Source organism: Ranitomeya variabilis, chromosome 1 (genome assembly GCF_051348905.1).
Source record: "Ranitomeya variabilis isolate aRanVar5 chromosome 1, aRanVar5.hap1, whole genome shotgun sequence".
NCBI lineage: Eukaryota > Metazoa > Chordata > Amphibia > Anura > Dendrobatidae > Ranitomeya > Ranitomeya variabilis.
Genome location: NC_135232.1, coordinates 532,749,558 through 532,772,724, shown reverse-complemented (window position 1 = coordinate 532,772,724; position 23,167 = coordinate 532,749,558). Strand labels below are relative to the sequence as shown.

Sequence of the window (23,167 nt, the reverse complement as noted above, 5' to 3'; positions counted from 1 at the left end):
TCGCTTAGTGTGAAGGTACCTTAAGATGGTTTAGTCAATTAAGTTAAGTGGATTATGCGATTCTATAAGGCTTTGTTCCCTAGAGAGAGGCAATGGGAAATCTCTGACAGCTTTGAAATTTATAGGGGAACGAGACACTGCTGTCCGTTACTTTTTACCCTTGCATTATAACCTTTGGCTTGCATTATTAGAAAGCACCCAGGGCTAGAAGGCTATAAATATGTTGTTAACCCCTTAAGCCCCGAGGGTGGTTTGCATGTTAATGACCGGGCCAATTTTTACAATTCTGACCACTGTCTCTTTATGAGGTTATAACTCTGGAACGCTTCAACGGATCTTGGCGATTCTGACATTGTTTTCTCGTGACATATTGGACTTCATGATAGTGGTAAAATTTATTCGATATAATTTGCGTTTATTTGTGAAAAAAATGGAAATTTGGCGAAAATTTTGAAAATTTCGCAATTTTCCAACTTTGAATTTTTATGCCCTTAAATCACAGATATGTCAAACAAAATACTTAATAAGTAACATTTTCAAACATGTCTACTTTACATCAGCACAATTTTGGAACCAAAATTTTTTTTTGTTAGGGAGTTAGAAGGGTTAAAAGTTGACCAGCAATTTCTTATTTTTACACCACCATTTTTTTTCAGGGACCACATCTCATTTGAAGTCATTTTGGGGGGTCTATATGATAGAAAATATCCAAGTATGACACCATTCTAAAAACTGCACCCTCAAGGTGCTCAAAACCACATTCAAGAAGTTTATTAACCCTTCAGGTGTTTCATAGGAATTTTTGGAATGTTTAAATAAAAATGAACATTTAACTTTTTTTTCAAACAAAATTTATTTCAGCTCCAATTTGTTTTATTTTACCAAGGGTAACAGGAGAAAATGGACCCCAAAAGTTGTTGTACAATTTGTCCTGAGTACGCTGATACCCCATATGTGGGGGTAAACTGTTGTGAATTCTGTTTGTGGGCTCCCCCGGTGGTGTTTTATGGTAGTGCCACTTATTTGCCTTCTTCTATCCTGGATCACCTGTTGCCACCCATTAGGGGAGTTTCCTATTTAAGGCTGCTTGGCTGCTGGTCCTATGCCGGCCAACAATGTATCAGTAGCATTCTGTTGCATTTTCCTGCCTCAAGTTCCTGTTCAGCTAAGTTGAATTTTGTTTCTAGTTTATGCTATTTTTTGTCCAGCTATCTGCAATGTGACTCTCTGTAGTTGGAAGCTCTCGTGGACTGAAATTGCCACTCCAGTGGCATGAGTTGTCACTGGAGTTTTAAAGTAATTTCAGGATGGTGTTTTTGAGTAGTGTTTTGAAGTTGACCGTGAAGTAACTCTTTCCTGTACTTCTGCTATTTAGAAAGCGGACCTCACTGTGCTAAATCTGCTGTTCATCCTACGTATGTCTTTTCCTCTTGACTCACCGTCATATCTGTGGGGGACTGCTATCTCCTTTTGGGGGTTCATCTCTGGAGGTAAGGCAGGCCTGTATATTCCTCTGATAGGGGTAGTTAGATCTCCGGCTGGCGCGTGGTGTCTAGGGCATCGTAGGAAACACTCCCCGGCTACTTCCAGTGTTGTGTCAGGTTCAGGTCACGGTCACTTTAGTTCCCATCACCCGAGAGCTAGTCCGTTTGTTATTTTGATTTCCCTGCCATTGGGGAAATCATGACAGTTTGGCCGGCCAGATGTGTTAAAACTATGCACTAAAGCAGGAAAGGATGTGAAAAGGTTTTTTTTTTTCTTCTGTGTTTGGAAAGTACATCTTAGTGCTCATTTGTACTCCTTGCTTAAACTGCAGTCTTCAGCCTTTTTTTTTTTTTCCCCCTCTCCTCTTAATCTCTGAATGACTTTGCTTACACCTGTTTGAATCATGGATCCACAGAGTTTGGTTGCAGGTCTGAATAACCTGGCTACAAAGGTCCAGAACTTACAAGATTTTGTTATACGTGCTCCAATGTCTGAACCTAAGATCCCTATGCCTGAATTTTTTACCGGAGACAGATCCCGTTTTTTGAATTTCAGAGAGAATTGTAAATTGTTTTTGTCTCTGAGATCTCACTCTGCTGGTGATCCTGCACAACAGGTTAAAATTGTTATTTCTCTACTGCGGGGTGACCCACAAAGTTGGGCATTTGCATTGTCGCCAGGGGATCCTGCGTTATTAAATGTAGATGCGTTTTTTCTGGCTTTGGGGTTGCTATATGAAGAACCTAATTTAGAGATTTTGGCTGAGAAAGCCTTGATAGCTCTTTCCCAAGGGCAAGATGAAGCTGAGATTTACTGCCAAAAATTTCGTAAATGGTCGGTGCTTACTAAATGGAATGAGTGCGCACTAGCAGCTAATTTCAGAGAAGGTCTCTCTGATGCCGTGAAGGATGTCATGGTGGGGTTCCCTGTGCCTACAGGTCTGAATGATGCCATGACATTGGCTATCCAGATTGATCGGCGTTTACGGGAGCGCAAATCTGTGCACCATATGGCGGTGTCTTCTGAGCAAAAATCTGTGCACCATATGGCGGTATCTTCTGAGCAAAAACCTGTGCACTATATGGCGGTATCTTCTGAGCAAAAACCTGTGCACCATTTGGCGGTGACCTCTGAAGAGGCACCAGAGCATATGCAATGCGATAGTGTTTTGTCTAGAGGCGAACGACAGAGTTAGGCTACGTTCACATTTGCGGTGTGCGCCGCAGCGTCGCCGCCGCAACGCACAGCGCAAATGTGAACACATGCACAACGCTGCTTTTTGCGCCGCATGCGTCCTTTTTTCCATTGATTTTGGACGCAGCAAAAATGCAACTTGCTGCGTCCTCTGCGCCCCGACGTGGGCGCCGCAGGGACGCATGCGGCGCAAAAAGCAAGTGCACCGCATGTCCATGCGCCCCCATGTTAAATATAGGGGCGCATGATGCATGCGGCGCCGCTGCGGTGCCCGACGCTGCGGCGCTAGCCGCGAATGTGAACGTAGCCTTACAGGCGCAAAAATGGATTGTGCTTCTACTGTGGAGATCCAGCTCATGTTATATCAGCATGCTCTAAACGCATAAAAAAGGTTGATAAAAAGGTTGATAAATCTTGTTCTATGGGTACCTTGCAGTCTAAATTTCTTTTGTCCGTGACATTGATTTGTACTTTATCATCTGTTACCGTGAATGCTTATGTGGATTCTGGCGCCGCTCTGAGTCTCATGGATTGGTCCTTTGCCAAGCGTTGTGGGTTTGCTTTAGAGCCTCTGGAAGTTTCTATTCCCTTAAAGGGTATTGATTCTACACCTTTGGCTAGCAATAAACCACAATATTGGACACAAGTGACTATGCATCTTACCCCAGACCATCAGGAGATTATTCGTTTCCTTGTGTTATATAATCTACATGACGTGTTAGTACTTGGATTACCATGGTTACAAATTCATAATCCAGTCTTGGACTGGAGATCAATGTCTGTGCTGAGCTGGGGATGTCGGGGGATTCATGGGGATGCACCTTTGGTTCCCATTTCTTCATCTACTCCCTCTGAGATCCCAGCATTTCTGTCAGATTTTTATGATGTCTTTCAGGAGCCTAAAACTGATTCTCTCCCTCCTCACAGAGAGTGTGACTGCGCTATTGAGTTGATTCCCGGTAGTAAATTTCCTAAGGGTCGCTTGTTTAATTTGTCTGTACCTGAACATACTGCTATGCGGGAGTATATCAGAGAATCTTTGGAAAAGGGTCATATTCGCCCCTCGTTGTCTCCACTGGGGGCAGGGTTTTTCTTTGTGGGTAAAAAGGATGGTTCATTGAGACCTTGTATCGACTATCGACTTCTGAATAAGATTACAGTTAAATACCAGTACCCGTTACCTTTACTGACTGATCTGTTTGCTCGCATAAAGGGGGCGAAGTGGTTCACTAAGATCGATCTACGTGGTGCGTATAATTTGGTGCGGATTAAGCAGGGGGATGAGTGGAAGACCGCATTTAATACGCCTGAAGGCCATTTTGAGTATTTGGTAATGCCTTTCGGTCTCGCGAATGCCCCTTCCGTTTTTCAGTCCTTTATGCACGATATTTTCCGTGAATATCTGGATAAATTTATGATTCTGTATTTGGATGATATTTTGATTTTTTCGGAGGACTGGGAATCTCATGTTCAACAGGTCAGGAGAGTTTTTCAGGTTTTACGAGCTAATTCTCTTTTTGTGAAGGGCTCAAAGTGTATTTTTGGGGTTCAGAGAATTTCCTTTTTGGGATATATTTTTTCCCCTTCATCTGTGGAGATGGACCCTGTTAAGGTTCAGGCTATTTGTGATTGGATACAACCTACTTCTCTAGAGAGTCTTCAGAAATTCTTGGGATTTGCTAATTTCTATCGCCGATTCATAGCGGGTTTTTCTGCCATTGCTAAACCTTTGACTGATTTGACCAAAAAGGGTGCTGATGTTGCTAGTTGGTCCTCTGCGGCTGTGGAGGCCTTTCGGGAGCTTAAGCGCCGCTTTTCTTCTGCTCCTGTGCTGCGCCAGCCTGATGTGTCGCTCCCGTTCCAGGTTGAAGTAGATGCTTCCGAGATCGGAGCAGGTGCAGTTTTGTCGCAGAAAGATCCTGACTGCTCAGTGATGAGACCATGTGCGTTTTTCTCTCGAAAATTTTCGCCCGCTGAGCGAAATTATGATGTTGGAAATCGGGAGCTCTTGGCCATGAAGTGGGCATTTGAGGAGTGGCGTCATTGGCTTGAGGGTGCTAGACACCAGGTGGTGGTCTTGACTGACCACAAGAATCTAATTTATCTTGAGTCAGCCAGGCGTCTGAATTCTAGACAGGCGCGCTGGTCGTTGTTTTTCTCTCGATTTAACTTTGTGGTTTCATATCTGCCTGGGTCTAAGAATGTGAGGGTGGATGCCCTCTCTAGGAGTTTTGAGCCTGACTCGCCTGGTGATTCCGAACCTACTGGCATCCTGAAGGATGGGGTGATATTGTCAGCTGTCTCCCCAGACCTGCGGCGCTCTTTGCAGGAGTTTCAGGTGGATAGGCCTGATCGCTGTCCGCCTGGTAGACTGTTTGTCCCTGATGACTGGACCAGTAGAGTTATTTCGGAGGTTCACTCTTCCGCGTTGGCAGGTCATCCTGGAATTTTTGGCACCAGGGATTTGGTGTCTAGGTCTTTCTGGTGGCCTTGTCTCGAGATGTGCGTATTTTTGTGCAGTCTTGTGATGTTTGTGCTCGGGCTAAGCCCTGCTGTTCCCGGGCCAGCGGGTTGTTGTTGCCCTTGCCTATTCCTAAGAGGCCTTGGACGCACATCTCTATGGACTTTATTTCTGACCTTCCTGTTTCTCGTAGGATGTCTGTCATCTGGGTGGTGTGTGACCGTTTTTCCAAGATGGTTCACTTGGTACCTTTGCCCAAATTGCCCTCCTCCTCTGAGCTGGTCCCTCTATTTTTTCAGAATGTGGTGCGTTTGCATGGTATTCCTGAGAATATAGTGTCTGACAGGGGCACTCAGTTTGTGTCTAGATTTTGTCGGGCGTTCTGTGCCAGGATGGGCATCGACTTGTCTTTTTCGTCTGCATTCCATCCACAGACTAATGGCCAGACTGAGCGTACTAATCAGACCTTGGAGACTTACTTGAGGTGTTTTGTGTCCGCTGATCAGGACGATTGGCTTGATTTTTTGCCATTGGCAGAGTTTGCCCTTAACAATCGGGCTAGTTCTGCCACTTTGGTTTCTCCATTTTTTTGTAATTCAGGGTTTCACCCTCGCTTTTCGTCCGGTCAATTGGAGTCTTCGGATTGTCCTGGAGTAGATGCTGTGGTTGATAGAATGCATCAGATTTGGGGACAGGTTGTGGACAATCTGAAGTTGTCCCAGGAGAAGACTCAACAGTTCACTAATCGTCATCGGCGTGTCGGTCCTCGTCTTTGTGTTGGGGACCTGGTTTGGTTGTCTTCTCGATTTGTTCCTATGAAGGTCTCGTCTCCTAAGTTTAAGCCTCGGTTTATCGGCCCTTATAGGATTTTGGAGGTTCTCAATCCTGTGTCCTTTCGTTTGGACCTCCCAGCATCTTTTACTATTCATAATGTTTTTCATCGGTCATTATTGCTGAGGTATGAGGTGCCGGTTGTTCCTTCTGCTGATCCTCCTGCTCCTGTGCTGGTTGAGGGTGAATTGGAGTATGTGGTGGAAAAGATCTTGGACTCCCGTGTTTCCAGACGGAGACTTCAGTATCTGGTTAAGTGGAAAGGCTATGGTCAGGAGGATAATTCTTGGGTGACAGCATCTGATGTTCATGCTCCTGATTTGGTTCGTGCATTTCATAGTGCTCATCCAGATCGCCCTGGTGGTTCTGGTGAGGGTTCGGTGCCCCCTCCTTAAGGGGGGGGTACTGTTGTGAATTCTGTTTGTGGGCTCCCCCGGTGGTGTTTTATGGTAGTGCCACTTATTTACCTTCTTCTATCCTGGATCACCTGTTGCCACCCATTAGGGGAGTTTCCTATTTAAGGCTGCTTGGCTGCTGGTCCTATGCCGGCCAACAATGTATCAGTAGCATTCTGTTGCATTTTCCTGCCTCAAGTTCCTGTTCAGCTAAGTTGAATTTTGTTTCTAGTTTATGCTATTTTTTGTCCAGCTATCTGCAATGTGACTCTCTGTAGCTGGAAGCTCTCGTGGACTGAAATTGCCACTCCAGTGGCATGAGTTGTCACTGGAGTTTTAAAGTAATTTCAGGATGGTGTTTTTGAGTAGTGTTTTGAAGTTGACCGTGAAGTAACTCTTTCCTGTACTTCTGCTATTTAGAAAGCGGACCTCACTGTGCTAAATCTGCTGTTCATCCTACGTATGTCTTTTCCTCTTGACTCACCGTCAATATCTGTGGGGGACTGCTATCTCCTCTTGGGGTTCATCTCTGGAGGTAAGGCAGGCCTGTATATTCCTCTGATAGGGGTAGTTAGATCTCCGGCTGGCGCGTGGTGTCTAGGGCATCGTAGGAAACACTCCCCGGCTACTTCCAGTGTTGTGTCAGGTTCAGGTCACGGTCACTTTAGTTCCCATCACCCGAGAGCTAGTCCGTTTGTTATTTTGATTTCCCTGCCATTGGGGAAATCATGACAGTAAACCACTGATTGGGCGCATGGCAGAGCTCGGAAGGAAAGGAGCGCCATTTTACTTTTCAATGCAAAATTGACTGGAATTGAGATGGGACGCCATGTTGCGTTTGGAGAGCCCCTGATGTGAGTAAACATTGAAACCCCCCAAAAGTGACACCATTTTGGAAAGTAGACCCCCTAAGGAACTTATCTAGATGTGTTTTGAGAGCTTTGAACCCCCAAGTGTTTCACTACAGTTTATAACGCAGAGCAGTGAAAATAATTTTTTTTTTTTTTTCACAAAAATGATTTATTAGCCCCCAGTTTTGTATTTTCCCAAGGGTAACAGGAGAAATTGGACCCCAAAAGTTGTTGTCCAATTTGTCCTGAGTACGCTGATACCCCATATGTGGGGGGGAACCCCTGTTTGGGCGCACGGGAGCGCTCGGAAGGGAAGGAGCACCGTTTTACTTTTTCAATGCAGAATTGGCTGGAATTGAGATCGGACGCCATGTCGCGCTTGGAACGCCCCTGATGTGCCTGAACAGTGGAAACTCCCCAATTCTACCTGAAACCCTAATCCAAACACACCCCTAACCCTAATCCCAACGGTAACCCTAACCACACCCCTAACCCTGACACACCCCTAACCCTAATCCCAACCGTAAATGTAATCCAAACCCTAACTTTAGCCCCAACCCTAACCCTAACTTTAGTCCTAACCCTAACTTTAGCTCCAACCCTAGTCCCAACCCTAACCCTAGCCCTAATCCTAATGGGAAAATGGAAATAAATACATTTTTTAAATTTTATTATTTTTCCCTAACTAAGGGGGTGATGAAGGGGGGTTTGATTTACTTTTATAGCATTTTTTTATATCGGATTTTTATGATTGGCAGCCGTCACACACTAAAAGACGCTTTTTATAGCAAAAAAGTTTTTGCGTTTCCACATTTTGAGACCTATAATTTTTCCATATTTTGGTCCACAGAGTCATGTGAGGTCTTGTTTTTTGCGAGACGAGTTGACGTTTTTATTGTTAACATTTTCGGGCACATGACATTTTTTGATTGCTTTTTATTCTGATTTTTGTGAGGCAGAATGACCAAAAACCAGCTATACATGAATTTCTTTTGGGGGAGGCGTTTATACCGTTCCACATTTGGTAAAATTGATAAAGCAGTTTTATTCGTCGGGTCAGTACAATTACACCGATATCTCATTTATATCATTTTTTTATGTTTTGGCGCTTTTATACGATAAAAGCTATTTTATAGAAAAAATAATTATTTTGGCATCGCTTTATTCTGAGGACTATAACTTTTTTATTTTTTTGCTTATGATGCTGTATGGTGGCTTGTTTTTTGCGGGACAAGATGATGTTTTAAGCGGTACCATGGTTATTTATATCCATCTTTTTGATCGCGTGTTATTCCACTTTTTGTTGAGCGGTATGTTAATAAAGGGTTTTTTGGCTCGTTTTTTTTTCTTACAGTGTTCACTGAAGGGGTTAACTAGTGGGACAGTATTATAGGTTGGGTCGTTACGGACGCGGCGATACTAAATATGTGTACTTTTATTGTTTTGTTTTTTTTATTTAGATAAAGAAATGTATTTATGGGAATAATATATATGTTTTTTTTTTTTTTTACACATGTGGAATTTTTTTTTTTTTTTACTTTTTTCTTTGTCCCAGGGGGGGACATCACAGATCACTGATCTGACAGTTTGCACAGCACTCTGTCAGATCAGCGATCTGACTGACAGCGCTGCAGGCTTACCAGCGCCTGCACTGGACCCGGAAGTAATCCCTGCAGGACTCGGATGCAGCCCCGCGGCCATTTTGGATCCGGGGCCTGCAGGGATAGAAGGTAAGAGACGCTCGGAGCAACGCGATCACATCGTGTTGCTCCGGGGGTCTCAGGGAAGCACACAGGGAGCCCCCTCCCTGCGCGATGCTTCCCTATACCGCCGGAACACTGCGATCATGTTTGATCGCAGTGTGCCGGGGGTTAATGTGCCGGGGGCGGTCCGTGATGTCAGCTGCGATAGTCAGCTGACACCCGGCCGTGAGCGCGGCCGATTGCATATGACGTACTATCCCGTCACTGGGAATTAAGTCCCAGGTCACCTCGACGGGATAGTACGTCATATGGGATTAAGGGGTTAACACAGAAGAAAGCATAGCAGTTGGCCTGTTTATCAATAGCTCTAGTATTTCCCTTCTAATTGTAATGGAAATAATATGAAGATTTGGGTCCTTCTCGGGACTAACTATAAACTAGTAAAATTTACGTTTTTTACCCTGGACCTGATGGGGTTGGATAGTATCTCAAATTTTCCAATAGTGCAAACATTAAATACCTGGGTATCAGATTATGTTATTCAATTGGTTTAATATATGAGGTATACCTAGGAAACAAGGAAGGGAAGAAGTTAATGGTGATGGGAAAGTCTTAACATGAACAGTGTTTATGTATAATGGCAATGTCTTTGTTGATGAGGTATATTTTGCACCGATTGTGGTTCTAATGTCTGTAAAAGTTTTCTTGATTAACCCATTTACCCCCAAGGGTTGGCTTGCACGTTAATGACAAGGCCAAGTTTTACAATTCTGACCACTGTCCCTTTATGAGGTTATAACTCTGGAACGCTTCCATAGATCCCGGTGATTCTGACAATGTTTTCTCGTGACATATTATACTTTATGTTAGTGGTAAAATATCTTTGAAATGATTTGCGTTTATTTGTGAAAAATAACGGAAATTTGGCAAAAATTTTGAAAATCTCACAATTTTCCAACTTTGAATTTTATGCCCTTAAATCACACAGATATGTCACACAAAATACTTAATAAGTAACATTTCCCGCATGTCTACTTTACATAAGCACAATTTTGGAACAAATTTTTTTTTTTTGTTAGGAAGTTATAAGGGTTAAAAGTTAAACAGCGATTTCTCATTTTTACAACACCACTTTTTTATAGGGACAACCTCAAATTTGAAGTCACTTTGAGGGGGTCTATACCCAAAAGTGACACCATTCTAAAAACTACAACCCTCAGCTGTCAGCTTCAGCAAGGTTGGATATCAAGAATAGAAGGATCTCCATGCCATGTTTTTTAATTTAAATAAAAAAACGGCGTGGGATCCCCCCCATTTTTGACAACCACTTTATGTTTGGCTGCTGTCACACACTAAAAGACGCTTTTTATTGCAAAAAATAGTTTTTGCATCACCCTACTTTGTGAGCTATAATTTTTTGATATTTCGGCTGAGTCATGTGAGGTCTCATTTTTTTGTGGGACGTTTTTATTGGTAACATTTTCGGGCACATGACATTTTTTTATTGCTTTCTATTCCGATTTTTGGGAGGCAGAATGAACAAAAACCAGCAATTCATGAATTTCTTTTTTTGGGGGGGGCATTTACACTGTTCCATGTGTAGTAAAATTGATAAGGCAGTTTCATTCTTCGGGTTAGTACGATTACAGCAATACCTCATTTATATCTTTTTTTTATGTTTTTGTGCTTTTATACAATAAAAACAATTTTATTTAAAAAATACAGTGGGGCAAAACAGTATTTAGTCAGTCAGCAATAGTGCAAGTTCCACCACTTAAAAAGATGAGAGGCGTCTGTAATTTACATCATAGGTAGACCTCAACTATGGGAGACAAACTAAGAAAAAAAAATCAAGAAAATCACATTGTCTGTTTTTTTATCATTTTATTTGCATATTATGGTGGAAAATAAGTATTTGGTCAGAAACAAAATTTCATCTCAATACTTTGTAATGTATCCTTTGTTGGCAATGACAGAGGTCAAACATTTTCTGTAAGTCTTCACAAGGTTGCCACACACTGTTGTTGGTATGTTGGCCCATTCCTCCATGCAGATCTCCTCTAGAACAGTGATGTTTTTGGCTTTTCGCTTGGCAACACGGACTTTCAACTCCCTCCAAAGGTTTTCTATAGGGTTGAGATCTGGAGACTGGCTAGGCCACTCCAGGACCTTGAAATGCTTCTTACGAAGCCACTCCTTCGTTGCCCTGGTGGTGTGCTTTGGATCATTGTCATGTTGAAAGACCCAGCCACGTTTCATCTTCAATGCCCTTGCTGATGGAAGGAGGTTTGCACTCAAAATCTCACGATACATGGCCCCATTCATTCTTTCATGTACCCGGATCAGTCGTCCTGGCCCCTTTGCAGAGAAACAGCCCCAAAGCATGATGTTTCCACCACCATGCTTTACAGTAGGTATGGTGTTTGATGGATGCAACTCAGTATTCTTTTTCCTCCAAACATGACAAGTTATGTTTCTACCAAACAGTTCCAGTTTGGTTTCATCAGACCATAGGACATTCTCCCAAAACTCCTCTGGATCATCCAAATGCTCTCTTGCAAACTTCAGACGGGCCCGGACATGTACTGGCTTAAGCAGTGGGACACGTCTGGCACTGCAGGATCTGAGTCCATGGTGGCGTAGTGTTTTACTTATGGTAGGCCTTGTTACATTGGTCCCAGCTCTCTGCAGTTCATTCCCTAGGTCCCCCCGCGTGGTTCTGGGATTTTTGCTCACCGTTCTTGTGATCATTCTGATCCCACGGGGTGGGATTTTGCGTGGAGCCCCAGATCGAGGGAGATTATCAGTGGTCTTGAATGTCTTCCATTTTCTAATTATTGCTCCCACTGTTGATTTCTTCACTCCAAGCTGGTTGGCTATTGCAGATTCAGTCTTCCCAGCCTGGTGCAGGGCTACAATTTTGTTTCTGGTGTCCTTTGACAGCTCTTTGGTCTTCACCATAGTGGAGTTTGGAGTCAGACTGTTTGAGGGTGTGCACAGGTGTCTTTTTATACTGATAACAAGTTTAAACAGGTGCCATTACTACAGGTAATGAGTGGAGGAAAGAGGAGACTCTTAAAGAAGAAGTTACAGGTCTGTGAGAGCCAAAAATCTTGATTGTTTGTTTCTGACCAAATACTTATTTTCCACCAGAATATGCAAATAAAATGATAAAAAAACAGACAATGTGATTTTCTGGATTTTTTTTTCTCAGTTTGTCTCCCATAGTTGAGGTCTACCTATGATGTAAATTACAGATGCCTCATCTTTTTAAGTGGTGGAACTTGCACTATTGCTGACTGACTAAATACTTTTTTGCCCCACTGTAATTATTTTAGCATCCCTTTATTCTAAGAGCTATACATTTTTTTTGCTGATGATGCTGTATGGTGGCTCACTTTTTGCGGGACAAGATGACATTTTTTTGATCGCGTGTTATTCCACTTTTTGTTTGGCGCTATGATGATACAGCATTGTTTTTGCCCTTTTTTTATGGTTTTCACTAAAGGAATTAACTAGTGGTATAGTTTTATAGGTCGGGTCGTTGCAGACACGGTGATACCAAATATGTGTACTTTTATTGTTTAGGTTTTTATTTTTCCATTACAATATTTATTTAGAGATAGAATAAATATTGATTTCTTTATTATTATTATTATTTTTGATTTATTTTTACAATTATTTAAAAAAAATTATTTACTTTTTCCTCACTTTTTTTTACTTTGTCCCCTTATGGGACAATCATTTTTTTGCAGGCTGATCGCTTCTATGGCATGAAGATGAAGCAGCATCTGCATGCCAAAAAAGCAGTCAGCGCTGCACTGACAGGGACACTTGCTGATCATGCACCGTACAGGATCACCAAGTTTCCTAGCTCTGGTGACCTGGATGTCTTCATGACGACATCAGTTCACCATGGCAACATTGGAAACCCACATCACGCCACGAGGTCTCCAATGCAAAGGCAGAGGGGCTGTCCCCCCTGTGCCGGCCTCCGGAATGCTGCGATAATGTTCGATAGCAGTATTTTGGTGGTTGAAGTGTCGAGAGCTGTCTGTGGCCACTCCTGGCACCTAGTGCCAGGTGCCAGCTGTAAGAATCAGCTGACACCCGGCAGTGATCGGTTTTACTCCCCCTGTGATCGCTGCCGATCGCGGAGTCGTACTATTACGTCCATGGTCAAATTGGCGAGGGTCACATGGACGGAAAAGTACATCTGATGTCAGAAAGGGGTTAAAAAAAATAAATAAAGGGACCCAGGATTGGGAGCATTATTAAATAAACCAAGATGGTTGACATTTACTTTGTAGGTCCCTGGAAGTTAGATAGTAACATAGTTAGCAAGGCCGAAAAAAGACATTTTTCCATCCAGTTCAGCCCATATTCCCTCAGAATAAATTCCCAAATCTACGTCCTTCTAAAGAACCTAATAACTGTAAGATACAATATTGTTACGCTCCAGGAAGACATCCAGGCCTCTCTTGAACCCCTCGACTGAGTTCGCCATCACCACCTCTTCAGGCAAGGAATTCCAGATTCTCACTGCCCTAACAGTAAAGAACCCTCTTCTATGTTGGTGGAAAACCTTCTCTCCTCCAGATGCAGAGAATGCCCCCTTGTGACGATCACCTTCTGTGGTATAAACAGATCCTCGGAGAGATATTTGTATTGTTCCCTTATATACTTATACATGGTTATTAGATTGCCCCTCAGTCGTCTTTTCTAGACTAAATAATCCTAATTTTGCTAATCTCTCTGGGTATTGTAGTTCCCCTATACCCTTTATTAATTTTGTTGCCCTCCTTTGTACTTGCTCTACTTCCTTTATATCCTTCCTGAGCACCGGTGCCCAAAACTGTACACAGTTCTCCATGTGTTTTCTAACCAGAGATTTGTACTGTTGTGAATTCCGCTCTTGGGCTCCCTCCGGTGGTTGTAAGGGGCATTTTTGCGAGTTCTGCTCTTGGGCTCCCTCCGGTGGTTTTAAGTGGTACTGCTGCTCCTTGGATTTAGTAGCAGCTGCTTCCACTGATTGTCTTTCTGGCTCGACTATTTAGCCTGGTTCTATCCTTCAGCCTGTGCCAGTTGTCAATGGTTCCTGGTTGGATTCACATCTCTGCTTGGATTTCCCTGATATTCTGACCAGTTCAGCAAAGATAAGTCCTTGCTTTGTTCTTTTGCCGTCCACTTGTTGTGGACTTAATCTTTCTGCACTTTCTATGTTTTTTCTAGTCCAGCTTGTCAGTATGGATTTATTCAGTTAAGCTGGAAGCTCTGGGAAGCAGATTTACCCTCCACACCTTTAGTCAGGTGTGGAGATTTTTGTAAACTCTGTGGTGGATTTTTCTAGTTTTTAATACTGACCGCACAGTATTCTTTCCTGTTCTATTTATCTAGTTAGACTGGCCTCCTTTGCTACATCCTGGTTTTATTCTGCGTATGTCATTTCCCTCTCCACTCACAGTCATTATTTGTGGAGGGCTGTCCTATCCTTTGGGGATTTTCTCTGAGGCAAGATAGCTTTCCTGTTTCTATCTTTAGGGGTAGTTAGTCCTCCGGCTGTGACGAGGTGTCTAGGGAGTGACAGGAACATCCCACGGCTACTTCTAGTGTTGTGTTAAGCTCAGGAACTGCGGTCAGTACAGGTACCACCTCCTCCAGAGCACGTCCCATGTTGCTCCTAAACCACCAGCTCATAACATGTACAGAGGCAGTATAATGCTCTCATTATGTGTATCCAGACCTCTTTTAATGCATTTGATGATCCTGTTTGCCTTGGCATCCGCTGCCTGGCACTGGCTGTTCCAGGCAAGTTTATCATTAACTAGGATCCCCAAGTCCTTCTACATGTCAGATTTACCAAGTGGTTTCCCATTCAGTGTGTAATGGTGATATTGATTCCTTCTTCCCATGTGTATTACCTTACATTTATCATTGTTAAACCGCATCTGCCACCTCTCGGCCCAAGTTTCCAACTTATCCAGATCCATCTGTAGCAGAATACTATCTTCTCTTGTATTGACTGCTTTACGTAGTTTTGTGTCATTTGCAAATATCGATATTTAATGGTGTAAACCTTCTACCAGATTGTTAATAAATATGTTGAAGAGAATAGGTCCCAACACCGACCCCTGCGGTACCCCACTGGTCACAGCGACCCAGTTAGAGAACATACCATTTATAACCAATCTCTGCTTTCTTAAAAGCCAGTTAATTACCCATTCACACACATTTCCCCCCAGACCCAGCATTCTCATTTTGTGTACCAACCTCGTGTGGCACGGTATCAAACGCTTTGGAAGCATCAAGATACACCTAGTCCAATGACTCACCTTGGTTCATTCTATAGGTTATCTCTTCATAAAAACTGATTAGATTGGCTTGACAGGAGCGATTCCTCATAAACCCATGCGGATATGGAGTTAAACAGTTATGCTCATTGAGATAATCCAGAATAACATCCCTCAGAAACCCTTCAAATATTTTACCAACAATAGAGGTTAGACTTACTGGCATATAATTTCCAGGTTCACTTTTAGAGTCCTTTTTGAATATTGGTACCACATTTGCTATGCGCCAGTCCTGTGGAACAGACCCCGTTGCTTAGAGTCCCTAAATATAAGAAATAATGGCTTGTCTATTACTTACTTAGTTCTTTTAGTACTCGTGGGTGTATGCCATCCGGACCCGGAGATTTATCTATTTTAATATTATTTTGCCGGTTTCGCACCTCTTCTTGGGTTAGATTGGTGACCCTTACTCTAGGGTTTTCTTTGTCTCTCTGCATTTTACCTAGCATTTTATTTTCCACTGTTAATACCGTGGAGAAGGTGGTGTTTAGTATATTAGCTTTTTCCTCGTCGTCTACAACCATTCTTTCCTCACAATTTGTTAAGGGGCCTACACTTTCACTTTTGATTCTTTTACTATTGATATCGCTGAAGAACAGTTTGGGATTAGTTTTACTCTCCTTAGCAATATGTTTCTCTGTTTCCTTCTTGGCAGTTTTAATTAGTTTTTTTTTTAGATAAAGTCTTTTTCTCCCTATAGTTTTTTGGCGCTTCAATGGTGCCATCCTGCTTTAGAAGTTTAAATGCTTTCTTTTTACTGTTAATTGCCCCCTTATTTCTTTGTTTAGGAACATGGGGTTTTTCCTATTTCTTGTCTTTTTATTCCTACAAGGTATAAACCGCTTACAGTGCCTGCGCTGTAAGTTCCATTTTCAGGCATGCGCAGTTTGTGCTGCCCTTCGACTCAGCGCAGGCGCCGGAGACTTTAATGAAGGCAGAGGCGGCAGCACCCAGAGCACGGAGGAACTGCTTGATGGCTGGGAGGAGTTTGTGTCCGGGGGGAAAAGCCATGCACCCCCTGATAGACTACAGGTATGGCGGGAAAATTAAAAAAAAGAATATTTCAGCGTTGGAAGGGACCCCAAATAAAAGAGCCACCTTGACAGAATGCAGCATTAGTGCTGCACAAGGTGGATCTTTTAGTTAAAACGGCCAGGGGGTGACGGGTTCCCTTTAAATGAAGGTTGGCAACTTACTTGTGAAGAAATTTCGAAACTCCAGATGGAAAAAAGGATCGGCGAAGGAGAATATCCGAAACCATGAGAACCATGGTTGCCCTGTCTTTCCTGAACATGATTACGGCTATTGGTGGAAATTAGTATGCCAAGCAAAAAAGCCAAGGAATCATGAAGGCATCTACTACCCCTAGGGACCTTCCCTGGGATTCAGGGAGCAGAATTTTTTCACCTTCCTGTTCAGTTTGGTGGCGAAGAGGTCTATGTCCAGACGGCCCCACATGTGTGCTATTTGGTCGAAGATGGACTAATTTAGCTCCCACTTTTCTTGCCTTAGTTGATTGCAACTCACAAAATCCACCCTGATGTTCTCTTTTCCTCTTATGTGAAGAGCCGTTAAAGAAAGGAGATGACCTTCCACTAGTTAGAATAAATGATCTGTCCCCTCCATCAAAGGTGTGGATCTGGTTACCCCCTGGTGGTTTATATATGTCACTGACACCTGATTGTTGGAAAGGATTCTGACATGATAACTCTGTAGGGATACAAGGAGTTTCCTTATTGTCTTCCTCTACTTCATTCCCTGTCCAGACACCCTGGACTACTATATCCTCCAGATGAGCTCCCCACTCTTTTGGACTAGCATCTGTGTTGACCACCTGTGTAACTTTATTTACCCAGGGAACTCCCACAGGACTGCCGTCACGCAAGAGGTCAAAGAACCTAGGAGAGTGTGGAGACTTAGGGGTTATTGGGTGCTCTTGTCCGCTGGCCCAGCTGTCTTTAGAAAGACTGCATTGACCAGGGCTCATACCACTGAGGGCCCGCTCTCTTTACCCGTGGGCAAAATAGTACTCAGACAACACAGGGTGAGGGTAAAACAGTGTGACAATAATTTATTGAACCACCAACACACAATAGCATACAGAACAGTCCCAGCAAATACCCAAGATGGTGCAAGTTACAGAGTGTCACCCTTCTTCTGAATTGCCAGGATTAGAGCTGCTTCTAGTGCCGCATACCCCCACCAGTGGCTCCTCGCTTTTGGCGGGCCCCCACAGCGAGGATGTAATGACAAGCTTCGGAAGCTAACTAAGAGCAATGAGGTATGTGGCTATGTAACACAACTGACAATCACTGAAATCCCAGAGAGGTCTTAAAGAATCCAGGTTGGAACAATGAAGCAGTCCAGTGTTCTTCAATACTCCAGAGAACAATTTAAGATTCTGGGCCTACACAATTTATGTCTGGCTTAATTAAGAAGAAATGCTGTGTCATCAGATATTGTGTTCCTAAGGAACATGTGGACCTTAAGGGCTTTTTTTCAGGATTTTAGGACTTTTAGATTTATTATAGTCCTAAAAGAACAGTCTTTTTTTTTTCTATGTGAAAGAGAGAGGAGTTAAACCCCTTTCCCTTCTCCGATTCAGGAACTTCTAGGAGGACTGCCTTCTGAACCAGATCTGAGATTTCGGCCTCTAGGGCCCATTGCTCTAGACTAAGACCGAGGGAGAGTCACCACAAACCTCCCTTGTGGGATTGACTGGAACTGTAGCTTTAACACTGATTTTATTAGGCCAAGACCCCAGCTGCTATCAGATATTCTTTCCCAGGGAAGGAAGCAGGAGGAAAGCCCCCAACCCACCACCTGGGATGGGTGTCATTGACCTGTTTATTTGGTATCCTGGAAGGAGTTTCCAAACATGAAACCTCTACCTTTTCTACTCCGGGCCTCCCATCTATCCTGCTCTTTGGAGGGCTACTTTTGAATAAACCTTCTCTTCAGAAGGATCGCCTGTAGGTGGAGATAGATAAGTTAGAGATTCCTTTTTTCGGATGTCACCAGCCTTCTCCAAAAGCACATCCATAGCAACACCCGGACATGCCCCCGGCTATGCGACGTCCATCCACCACACCTCCTAGCGCATTATGAGCTGTGCCAGAGCAGGCCACTATCATCCTGTGATGCTGCTCACCTGCAAACGCACAAAAGTGAAAGTCCCCATGGACCCACCATGGCGCTTCCAGGGACCCTGCATCAGCTGTAGAAAAGAGATCGCTGTCTGAGCCGACAGGCCAGGCCTGGGAAAGAATAGATCTTTGGTCTTTAGTCTTCCTATCTTCAGTAAGAGGCTACCCAGTCAAGGACAGGAAAACAACTGATGCGAGGGAGAGATGTCGCCTTTTTTGAATGTAGGTTTCCTGTCCTTGAAGGTGTAGTGCTAAGATATTAATGACCATCGGGAACCCATGTTAGTACTACAAGTAGAGCCTTCGAAGATATATTATTAGATATACATAGTTATCGAAACGCTGTCTTACAGAATAGAGCAATTATAGATTATTTGTTATTCACCACTATAGATGTCAAGAGTTTGAAGTTATATGTTGTTTTGACTTGTCAGATCATAGCCAGGAATTGCAGTCTCAGATAGACCAGTTACATGATGACGTTGATTAAGTCACACAAAGTAATGGTAAATGGTGGGATTAGTTATCTTCCTGGTTGCCAGATTTTGGTTATTTACGCTATATTTTAGGAGTAATTTTTGCTATAATCTGTGCTTGTATTGCTTTATGCTGCTGTATCCTTCTCTCATATCAATGTATCGTTTATCTGCTGAAGCTATTCCCTAAGGATATGGCATTTTATATAAATGATATATGGTTTCCCGATGGTCAAGGGTGGATTGTAGTGCTAAAATGTTACAGCCCAACACCATGTAGGGCGATGGAAATTTGCCAGAGAACACCAATATTGGTAGATTTGACATTGGGCCCTGTGCTCTTCACTGCTGAGAACAGGTTCACACTGCGCACATGCGAAAGACGTGAAAGCCTGGAGGCGCCGAGAACGTTCTGCTTCCTGCAACATGCTCCAGCATGACCGGTTTGGAGCAGAGTCAGTAATACTTTATGGAGGCATTTCTCTGTAGGGCCACACAGCCCTCCATGTGGTAGCCAGAGGTACCCTGACTTCCATTAGGTACTGTGATGAAATCCTCACATCCAGTGTGAGACCATATGCAGTGGGCTCCGGGTTCCTTGTGATGCATGACAATGCTAGGCCTCGTGGCTGAAGTGTGTCAGAAGTTCCTGCATGATGAAGGCATCGATGCTATAAACTGGCCTGCAAATTCTACAGACCTGAATCCATTCGAACACATCTGGCACATCATGTCTCATTCCATCCACCAACGCCAAGTTGCACCACAGACTGTCCAGGAGTTGACTGGTGCTTTAATCTAGGTCTGGCAGGAGATCCCTCAGGAGAACATCCACTGACTCATCAGGAGCAAGCCCAATAGTTGTAGGGAGGTCATATAGACAAACTACTAAGCATCGTTTCCTTTGTATTGATGATTTCTACTGAAATTGGATCAGCCTGTAATTAGATTTTCCACTTTGATTTGGAGTATCATTCCAAATCCAGACCTCCATGGAATATTAATTTTGACTTGCATGGATCATTTTTATGTTTTATTGTTCTGAAAACATTCCACTATGTAATGAATAAAGATTTGCAACTGGAATATTTCATTCAGTAATATCTAGGATGTTGTATTTTAATGTTCCCTTTATTTGAGTAATATAAATATATTTTGACACACCATAACACATACTGTTAGTTGTGAGCATAGCTATGGACGTGACAGATAATTCTATATACATGACTATATGTGAAAATATCACAGCAAGAACTGTTTGACTATTCTATCTGAATGTAAGCCAATGCAGCTAGTTATCCTACATTCTTCTCAAGATTTGAGCAGTTGAGCACACCTTTTGTAAGTCTAGCTTAAGAAAAAGAATACATTCACTGAAAAAAACATTTATAGTATATTGCACCTACCCATGGCAGTCCAGGCGAGGCCCATGACCACACCAGGCGGAGTGACATCATACATTCTGTCCACAGTGAAGATTGGTTTTCCTACAAAGTCTTGGAGATTGGATTGATTCACTTCCACAATCTGGGCATCTCCATTTACAATCTTGTAGGCAGACTTCCGCAGAACCTTAGGCACATGAATCATTGTATTGCATTAGTTTTATAAGGCACACAGGCTATTAGACTCTGCTTTTGGGTTAATGCACCTTTAGGGTATGTGCACACTGTGTTTTTTTTATTTATTTTTTTTAGGTGGATCCCACCTGGAACCCGCCTGAAAAAGCATCATAAACATGCCTCAAAAAATTAACATGATGCACAGCAATTTAAAAAGACATTTGCTGTGCTTGCTTTTGCCACTTCTTTTACCACTTCAGGGTTCGTAAACCATGAAGTAATAAAAAGGTGCAACGTTCATTTTACGGATGGCTTCCACTTGCTAGTTCAAGGATATTAAAAAAAAACAAAAAAACACGGTAGCAGAGACAACAGCAAAACAGTTAGCGAAGATGATTAAAGGGAACCTATCACCCCGTTTTTTAAAGATTAGATAAAAATAGTGTGAAATAGGGGCAGAGCTGGGCTTTACATTAGTGCCTTTTCGGTGCCTTTACACCCCCGTTAGGCTGCCGAAATACCTTTGTGAAGTGGCCGTTTTGTCCTGTCACTCAAGTTGGTCAGGTCGGATGGGCGTGGTCACAGCGCTGTTTCTCCCCCAGATCAGGCTCATCATTACGTTGGTGGCGTAGTGGTGTGCGCATGTCCAAAGAGAAGATCCACTGCCCAGGAGATTCAAAACAGCGCGGTCTTCGCTATTCGCCGTTTACCGGTGGGCGCGGCCATCTTTCCTGTGGCCGCGCGTGCGCAGATGGAGCGCTCTGCTGCCCAGCGCTTCAGGAAAATGGCCTCCGCGATCTCTATCTGCGCACGCGCGGAATCCCGCGGCCATTTTCCTGAAGCCCCGGGCAGCAGAGCGCTCCATCTGCGCACGCGCGGCCATGAAAGATGGCCGCGCCCACCGGTAAACGGCGAATAGTGAAGACCGCGCTGTTTTGAATCTCCTGGGCAGTGGATCTTCTCTTTGGACATGCGCACACCACTACGCCACCAACGTATTGATGAGCCTGATCTGGGGGAGAAACAGCGCTGTGACCACGCCCATCCGACCTGACCAACTTGAGTGACAGGACAAAACGGCCACTTCACAAAGGTATTTCGGCAGCCTAACGGGGGTGTAAAGGCACCGAAAAGGCACTAATGTAAAGCCCAGCTCTGCCCCTATTTCACACTATTTTTATCTAATTTTTAAAAAACGGGGTGATAGGTTCCCTTTAAGGAGAACAACTGTTAGCTCCACCTAAATAAAATTGGCAGCTCTGCTACTGCAAAAAGAGGTTGTGTGCACGTATTCTATGAGTTTTAGGGCTCTTTTCCACTTGCGAGATAAACGTCCGTGTCTCGCGTGTGAAAACCAAGCTCTGGCACCGGATTGTCGGCGCCACAGCTTGGTTTTCACATGCGAGACACGGACGTTTATCTCGCAAATGGAAAGGAGCCCTAGAAGGATTTCTATAGAGAGGAAGTGTCTGCCACCTCTTTTCTATTTTTAGTCTGACCTTTCAGGGAAGCTTGTTCTTTCTAGAAAAGTAAGAAACAGTTTGTGAAGATCATCAGATAAATCTGCATATGAGGTACATGTAGATGCTATATATTTAGCTTAAATTTACAGAATAAAATAGTGTCAATATGTTTATAACTTTTAGGTATTTGTTTTCAATTTTCACCACTCACCTTTTCCACTTGCTTCTGTAAGTTTCGCACTCCACTTTCTCTACAATACTGTTTAATTAGAACAGTGAGTGCCTCAGAAGTTATACGAGTCTTCCCTTCATCTAAACCACACATAGTCAAAGTCTGTGGTACTAGATAGCGCTACAAAATAAAAAATGAAACAAATGTAAGAATTGCTGCATTATTTGCATCACTGCATTTACTTCTTTACATACAGTAGTAACATAGTTATTAAGGTTGAAGGAAGACTTTAAGTCGATCTAGTTCAACCCATATCCTAACCGAGAATGCCCTAACATGTTGATCCAGAGCAAGGCAAAAAAAAAAACATGTGGCAAACAGTAAGCTCCACATTGGGGGAAAAAACAAATCCTTCCCGACCACATACGGCAATCAGACTAGTTCCCTGGATCAACACCCTATCAAGGAATCTAGTATATATAACCTGTAACATTATACTTTTCAAGAAAGGCATCCAGTTCCTTCTTAAATTTTAGTAATGAATCACTCATTACAACATCATACGGCAGAGAGTTCCATAGTCTCACTGCTCTTAGGCTATGTGCACACGTAAGAAAAGAGGTGCAGGATTTTCTGCACAAAATCTGCATCTCCTGGTAGAATCCGCAGCTGCGTTTTTGTGCAGATTTTATTTCTATAATGGAGGGGTGCAGAAACGCTGCAGAACTGCACAAAAGAAGTGACATGCACTTTTGAAATCTGCAGCGTTTCTGCGCAGATTTTTCTGCACCATGTGCACAGCTTTTTTTTTTTTCACATTGATTTACATTGTACTGTAAATCACAGTGCAGTTCTGCAGCGCTTCTGCAGCAGAAAAATCTGCTGCAGATCTGCACCAATTCTGCACTAAATCTGCATCGTGTGCACATACCCTTACAGTAAAGTATCCGCGTCTGTTATTATGCTTACAAATTTTAAAAAACTGACCATCACATCCAAACATAGACTAAGTGTGAACAGGTGCTGAACCAAGAGTCACCAAATTTGTATTCAACCTAGCCTTCTGACTGAGCACTCC

The 23,167-nt window shown here is 43.2% G+C and overlaps 1 protein-coding gene across 6 annotated transcripts in view; it reads right to left on the bottom strand.

Annotated features, from left to right (window-relative positions):
- Window positions 1-23,167, bottom strand: part of LONP1 (lon peptidase 1, mitochondrial) — a 701,187-nt gene that overhangs the window by 73,810 nt on the left and 604,210 nt on the right. For all 6 annotated transcript variants that reach the window (XM_077254500.1, XM_077254519.1, XM_077254480.1 and 3 more), the window contains 2 exons: window positions 22,129-22,269; window positions 20,299-20,464 (listed from right to left, as the gene is read on the bottom strand). In XM_077254500.1, the coding sequence (XP_077110615.1) occupies window positions 20,299-20,464; window positions 22,129-22,269 (307 nt within the window). The remainder of the gene's footprint in view (window positions 1-20,298; window positions 20,465-22,128; window positions 22,270-23,167) is intronic.